Genomic DNA, 7,949 nt, shown 5'->3' on the forward strand with positions numbered 1-7,949 from the left:
AGCGAAGTTTGCCGATGGTACGAAGTTAGGTGGACAGGCAGGTAGTACTGAGGAAGTGGGGAGGCTGCAGAAGGATCTTGACAGGTTGGGAGAGTGGTCCAGGATTTGGCTGATGGAATTTAACGTGAGCAAGTTCGAGGTCTTGCACTTTGGCAAAAAGAATAAAAGCATTGACTACTTTCTAAATGGTGAGAAAATTAATAAAGCCAAAGCACAAAGGGATCTGGGAGTGCTAGTCGAGGATTCTCTAAAGGTAAACATGCAGGTTGAGTCCGTGATGAAGAACGCGAATGCAATGTTGTCTCTTATCTCAAGAGGGTTGGAATATAAAAGCAGAGATGTACTACTAAGACTTTATAAAGCTCTGGTTAGGCCCCATTTGGAGTACTTTGTCCAGTTTTGGTCCCCACACCTCAGGAAGGACATACTGGCACTGGAGCATGTCCAGTGGAGATTCAAACGGATGACCCCTGAAATGCTAGGCCTAACATATGATGAACTGATGAGGATCCTGAGATTGTATTCATTAGAGTTTAGAACATTGAGGGGACATCCAATACAAACTTACAATAGAATGCATGGCTTGAAAAGGGTGGATGCTGGGTTTTTGTTTCTGTTAGGTGGGGATTCTAGAATCCTTGGGCACAGCTTTAGAATTAGAGGGGGTCATTTCAGAACAGACATGCGGAGACATTTCTTCAGCCAGAGAGTGGTGGGCCTGTGGAATTCATTGCCACGGAGTGCAGTGGAAGCCGGGACGCTAAATGTCTTCAAGGCCGAGATTGATAGATTCTTGTTGTCTAGAGGAATTAAGGGCTACGGGGAGAACGCTGGTAAGTGGAGCTGAAATGCGCATCAGCCATGATTGAATGGCGGAGTGGACTCGATGGGCCGAATGGCCTTACTTCCACTCCTATGTCTTATGGTCTTATGGTCTTATGGTCAAATGAGAATAGGTAGGATACAGCAGCATTGTGATTACCGAATGAGTAGTCTAAAGGTCTGGATTAATAATTCAGATTTCATATTCTACTACAGCTGTTTGAGAAAGTGAATTGACTTTAAAAATCTGAAAATAAAAAAATGTACCAGCAAAAGCATTCAGAAGAGTTCAGGTAAATTTTGTGTTCAAGTGAATAGAGTTATTCTCCAGTTCAAGTTCATTTCTTTCATCAATACCTGTGAAAGCGTCTGGTGGAAATGAAACTATCAATATTCCGACCACATGTCTCCACATTGATCTTTAATTGATCTTTTAGTCTCGAATACAAGTTGTCTGTGGATTGTTTTTCATTTTTACGGATTAACCTATGTGTGCACTAATCCATACATGGAAACTAATTATGTGACACTGAAACTTGAAATATTGGTCATACATTTTGTTCTATGAAGGTATAAATTTACAATTTATCCATTTGGGTGGGATTAACTCACCTGCAGGTAAAATGTCATATCTAAATACAATTAGCTGATTTTGTTTTGGGTATTTGTGCATTAGCTCATACCTATCTTCCCAATGGCAGTTAGGGGTGGTTAGTGTGCTGGCCCAGTCAGCAAAGCCCACCATCTCTGAATGATTAAAAAATAACATTTTCTAATGGCTTTTGTATTATTTAATATGATATTATAACATTATTTTTTCCTCTATTTTTGCAGAATCAGCTGCAACTATCGTGAATAAATCTACAACTCAAACAGAGCAGACAGCAAATGTGGGAGAAAAGGTAGTCCTTGTTTGTAATGTATCTCAGTCTACTGTCGAAGGGAAATGGTACAAAAAAGGACAGGAAATAAAGCTGAGCAAAGCAGTAAGTGTTGAATCAGAAGGTACAACGCGAAGATTGGTTCTTCACAATGTCAAACCTGGAGAATCTGGTGAATATGTCTTTAAAACCAAAGAGGATGAAATTGCTATGAATGTTACACTTAAAGGTAAGACTGAACAAATGAAACACGATTGTGAAAGTACAGATGATGCATTCAAAGTATTAATTTTGGTCTCCTCCCTTTGTCTATATATGATAACTTCAAATTCTATCCAGGGTTTGAAGTGTTTGGCCTGTTTATTGATGCATCAGTATGCTGTCATTGTAAATTTGCTGTTTGACTGCTTGGCCAGTGGTAGATGTGACAAAATCAGGATCATCCATTTAACTGTTAATGGTTACCAAATTAGAAATGACCTTCAGTTTCTAACTTTAATGACTAATTCATATAATTATCACAAAATCACACAAGTGCAGAAGATCATAAAACAGAGGAGCAGACGTAGACCATTCAATTTGTTGAGTCTGCTCCGCTATGCAATGAGATAATAGCTGATCAGATAATACTCAACTCTACTTTCCTGTCTTTTCCCCATAACCGTGCTGATTAAAAATTTGTCTGTCCCAATCACACGTAACGATCCTGTGCTACCCTCTGAGTAAAGAATTCCACTGATTCACCACCTTCTGAGAAAAGAAATTCCTCCTCATCATGTCGTATTCTGAGATTATATCCTCTGATCCTAGACTCACCACATGGGGAAACAACCTCTTTGCATCAATCTTGTCAAGACCCTGAAGAATCTTGTATGTTTCAGTAAGCTCACTTTTCCTTTCTTGTTTAAGTGAGTACAGCCCTTCTTCATAAAACAATCCCTCCATACCCAGGATAAACCTAACAAATCTGCTGTGGACTAGCTCTCATGCCAGTATGTCATTCCTTATATAATGGGACTAAAACTGTTCACAATATTCCAGCTGTGGACTGACTTGTGGCTTGTATAGTTTTAGCAAAACTTTCTTATTTTTATACTTCATTATCTTTGAAATAAAGGCCAATATTTAATTTGCCTTTGCTATTACACACTGGAATTTGTAAACTAGTTTTTTGCGATTTATGCATGAGGACTCCCAAATCGCTGTGTGCTGTAGCTTTCTGCAATTTTCTCTGTTTAATTACGGAGAGATGAATTCAGTTTCTCTTTTCTTCCTGCCAAATGCATAACTTCATATTTTCCCAGTTTATATTCTATGTGCCAAGTTTTTCCCCATTTACTTAACCTGTCTATATCTCTCTGCAGACAATGTTTCATCCTCACCATTTGTCTTTCAATTTACTTTTATGTTATCTGCAAACCTGGCTCTTGTCCATTAAATAATCTCTTGCTGTCTGCCTTGATATTAGTTACAAGTTTATCTCAAAGTTTATTTTGTCCTTCTTTATTCTTTTTGTTAATCTTTTGTTAGTTGTTAAAGCTTTTCTAATCTTCCACCTTACCACTAATCTTTGCCACGTTGCATGGTTTTGCTTACAACTTGCCATTGTTCCACCACCCTCTTTGCTGCTCAACTACTTTCCCTGGCCACTGCAGCTACCTCTGCTTTCATTCCTATGTAACTACCCCCATTTAAGTTTAACACCGTAGTTTCTGACCCACATTTTTCCCTCTAAAAACTGAATACTAAATATTACCATGTTATATTCACTGTTTATCATGGGCTCATAATTCTGTGATAATTTATTAAACCTGCCTTATTATACATTATAGTATCCAAAATAGCTCGATTCCTAGTTGGATCCAACACATTATTCTAGGAAAAGGACTCTATGAATTCATTCTCCTGGTTAACATTACCACAAGGAATTGAGGGAAACTTGCGAGATGGACACTATTCGTCTCCAAATTTGCTTAACATTCCTCTGACATTATCATTAGATTAGATTAGATTACTTACAGTGTGGAAACAGGCCCTTCGGCCCAACAAGTCCACACCGACCCGCCGAAGCGCAACCCACCCATTCCCCTACATTTACCCCTTTACCTAACACTACGGGCAATTTAGCATGGCCAATTCACCTGACATCTTTGGACTGTGGGAGGAAACTGGAGCACCCGGAGGAAACCCACACAGACACGGGGACAATGTACAAACTCCACACAGTCAGTCCCCTGAGTCGGGAATTGAACCCGATTCTCTGGTGCTGCGAGGCAGCAGTGCTAACCACTGTGCCACCGTGCCGCCCACAAACCTATATCATTTATGTATACAACAAACAATAAAGAGTTCCACAACTGATCTTTGTGGTACACTGGCCTCCAGTCACTCAGACAGCCTTCTACCATTACCCTTTGTGCCCTCTTACTAAGCCAGGGTGGCACGGTGGGTTGGTCAGATGGGCAAACCAGTGGCAGATGATATTTAATTCTGATAAGTGTGAGGTGATGCACTTTGGAAGAAGAAACAAGATGAGGGACTATTTAATGAATGGAAGGACACTGAGTAACTTAGTGGACTGGGGTGGGGATCTTGGGGTAATTATTCACAGATCCCTGAAGTCTGTAGAGTATGTGAAAAGGATAGTTAAGAAGGCATATAGGACACTTGTTTTCATTAGTCGTGGCAGAGTATAAGAGCAAGGAGGCCATGTTGACGTTGTTTAGAGTGTTGGTCAGGCCACAGTTCTGTTCACCTCGCTCAAGGAAGGTGATGATAGCACTAGAGGGGATACAGAGGAAGTTCATCAGGATGTTACTTGAAATGGAGAAACTAAAGTGTAAGGAGAAACTAGATAGGCTTGGATTGTTTTCTTAAGATCAGAAAAGACTGAGGGTGGACATAATTGAAGTGTGTAAGATTATGAAGGGTATGGACAGGGTGAATAGAAAGCAGCTCCTCCCCTTGGTTGAGGGGTCAGTCATGAGAGGGCATGGTTTTAGGGTAAAGGGCAGCAGATTCATAGGGGATTTGGGAATAAACATTTTCACTCAGTGGGTGGTGGAAATCTGGGATGCATTGCTTGGGAAGATAGTGGCGGCTGGAAACCTTGCAACCTTTAAAATATACTTGGATCAGTACTTCAAATATCATAACATTCAATAATATGGGATAAGTGTAGAAAATAGGAATTAGCGCATTTGTAGTGGCAGTTATGTTGATGCAGACTTGATGGGCTGAAGGTTCTTTTTCTGCACTGTATGGATCATTTGAATCTGATTTTCACAATCTATTTAAAGATTAAATAACCCCATCATTAATTAACTGCCTTTCTTACGTGTCCTTGAGATCTCCTGACTGTACTACAATATAGCTATTGTTAGGATGCCATAATCTACTCCTACTAGTGCCTCTTTTTCCTTTTTGCACCTTCCTCCACCGATATAGATTCTGCATTTCCGAATCCAAGATCACTTCTTGCTATCCTACTAATCCATCCCATTCTAATAAAGCTACTCCACCACTCTTTTCTTCCTGTCTGTCTTTTCAAAACTTCACATACTCCTGAATATCTAGTCCCCAGCTTTGGTCTCCTCCTTGCTCTTATACATGGCCTCCTTGCTCTTATACTCTGCCATGACTGATGAAAGCAAGTGGCCCATATACCTTCTTAACTATCCTATTCAATATTCTGCTGACTTCAGGGATCTGTGAATAATTACCCAAGATCCCCGCCCTGGTCCTCTAAGCTACTGTGTGTCCTTTCATTGGGAAGGGGCCATATTGGACATGGTGTTGGGAATGAGCCAGACCAGGTGATAGAAATTGCAGTGGGAGATTTCTTTGGGAATAGTGACACAATTCTGTAAATTTTAGAATACTCGTAGACAAAGGTGAGAGTGGTCCTTAGGGACGAGTACTAAACTGGGTCAAGGCCAATTTATATCAAAATTAGACAGGAGCTGGGAAATGTGGATTGGACACAGCTCTTTGAAGGAAAATCCACATTTGATATGTGGGAGGCTTTCAAAGATAAGTTGAAGATAGTGCAGGATAGGCATGTCCTTTGAAAACAAGGGATAGGAAAGGCAAGCGTACATAAAGTCCAGGCAGCTAAGAACAGAATGGCCCTTGGAGGAATATCAGGAGAATAGGACCACTCTTAAATGAGGAATCAAGTGGGCTAAAAGGGGTCATGAAATGTCTTTAGCAGGTAGAATTAAGGAGAGTCCCAAGGCCTCTTATTCTTTCATAAGAAGCAAGAGAGTAACTAGAGAAAGAGTTGGTCCACTAAAGGATAAGGAAAGAAGGTTGTGTGTTGAACGTGAGAAAGTGGGAGAGATTCTCAATGATTACTTTGCATCAGTGTTCACTAAGGAATGGGAGGTGATGGATGCTGAGATTAGAGCTAGAAGTTTGTTTACTCTGGATCATGTTGACATAAGGAAGGAAGATGTGTTGGGTAGGCTAAAGGATATTAAGGTGGACAAATCTCCAGGACCGGATGAGATCTATCCCAGGTTGTTGTGAGGGCGGGAGAGAAGAAATAGCTCTGACAGATATCTTTAGAGCATCCTTAAATACAGTTGAGGTGGCGGTGGACTGGAGGGTCGCTCCTGTACAAGAAGGGTAGTAGGGATATTCCAAATACCTACAGACCAGTGAGCCTGATGTCAGTGGTGGAAAAGTTGCTGGAGAAGGTACTGAGGGATAAAATCTATTTATATTTGAAAAGAATGGGCTTATTAGTGATATGCAACATGGTTTTGTGCGGGGGAGATCGTGCCTTACCAACTTAATAGAGTGCTTCGAGGAAGTGACCAAGTTGATAGATGAAGGAAGGGCTGTAGATGTCATACACATGAATTTTAGTAAGGCATTTGATAAAGTTCCCCATGATAAACTAATAGAGGAGGTGAAGTCACGTGGTGTGCAGGGTGTTCTCGCTAGGTGGATAATGAACTGGTTGAGCAACAGGAGACAGAGAGTGGTAGTTGAAGGGAGTTTCTCGAAATGGAGAAAGGTGACCAGTGGTGTTCCGCAGGGATCAGTGCTGGGGCCACTAATGTTTGTAATATACGTAAATGATCTGGAAGAGGGCATTGTTGGTCTGATCAGTAAGTTTGCAGATGACACGAAGATTGGTGGAGTAGCAGAAAGCATAGGGACTGTCAAAGAATACAGGAGAATATAGATAGACTGGAGAGTTGGGCGGAGAAGTACCAGATGGAATTCAATCCAGACAAATGTGAGGTGGTACATTTTGGGAACTTTAATTCTGGAGCCAACTATACTGTAAATGGAAGAGCCTTGGGAGAAGTTGATGAGCAAAGAGAGATCTGGGAGTTCAGGTCCATTGTACCCTGAAGATGGCTACACAGCTGGATAACGTGGTCAAGTAGGCATATGGTATGCTTGCCTTGATTGGGCAGGGTATTGAGTATAAGAGTTGGCAGGTCATGTTAAAATTGTACAAGACATTAGTTCAGCCGCATTTAGAATTCTGTGTACAGATTTCGTCGCCGCATTACCAAAAGGATGTGGACGCTATGGAGAGAGTGCAGAGAAGGTTTATGAGGGTGTTGCCTGGTATGGAAGATGCAAGCTATGAAGAGAGGTTGAGTAGGTTAGGATTGTTTTCATTAGAAAAAAGAAGATTGAGGGGGGACCTGATTGAGGTCTACAAAGTCATGAAGGATATAGACAGGGTAGGTAGAGATAAGCTTTTTCCCAGGGTGAGGGATTCAATAATGAGAGGTAACACGTTCAAGGTGAGGGGTGAAAAGTTTAAGGAGGATATACATGGCAAGTACTTTACACAGAGGGTGGTAGGTGCCTGGAATGTGTTGCCAGCAGAGGTAGTAGAGGCGGGCGTAGTAGATTCATTTAAGTTGCGTCTGGACAGATACGTGAGTACATAGAACATAGAAAAAATACAGCGCAGTACAGGCCCTGTGGCCCTCGATGTTGCGCCGATCCAAGCCCACCTAACCTACACTAGCCCACTATCCTCTATATGCCTATCCAATGCCCGTTTAAATGCCCATAAAGAGGGAGAGTCCACCACTGCTACTGGCAGGGCATTCCATGAACTCACGACTCGCTGAGTAAAGAATCTACCCCTAACATCTGTCCTATACCTACCACCCCTTAATTTAAAGCTCTGCCCCCTCGTAATAGCTAACTCCATACGTGGAAAAAGGTTCTCACGGTCAACCCTATCTAAACCCCTAATCATCTTATACA

The 7,949-nt window shown here is 41.4% G+C and overlaps 1 protein-coding gene across 1 annotated transcript in view; it reads left to right on the plus strand.

The window, feature by feature from the left end:
• Positions 1-7,949, plus strand: part of LOC122550328 (obscurin-like) — a 784,231-nt gene that overhangs the window by 93,962 nt on the left and 682,320 nt on the right. Inside the window, exon 8 of the mRNA XM_043691054.1 lies at positions 1,657-1,932. Within this exon, the coding sequence (XP_043546989.1) occupies positions 1,657-1,932 (276 nt within the window). The remainder of the gene's footprint in view (positions 1-1,656; positions 1,933-7,949) is intronic.

This window comes from Chiloscyllium plagiosum, chromosome 5 (genome assembly GCF_004010195.1).
Source record: "Chiloscyllium plagiosum isolate BGI_BamShark_2017 chromosome 5, ASM401019v2, whole genome shotgun sequence".
NCBI lineage: Eukaryota > Metazoa > Chordata > Chondrichthyes > Orectolobiformes > Hemiscylliidae > Chiloscyllium > Chiloscyllium plagiosum.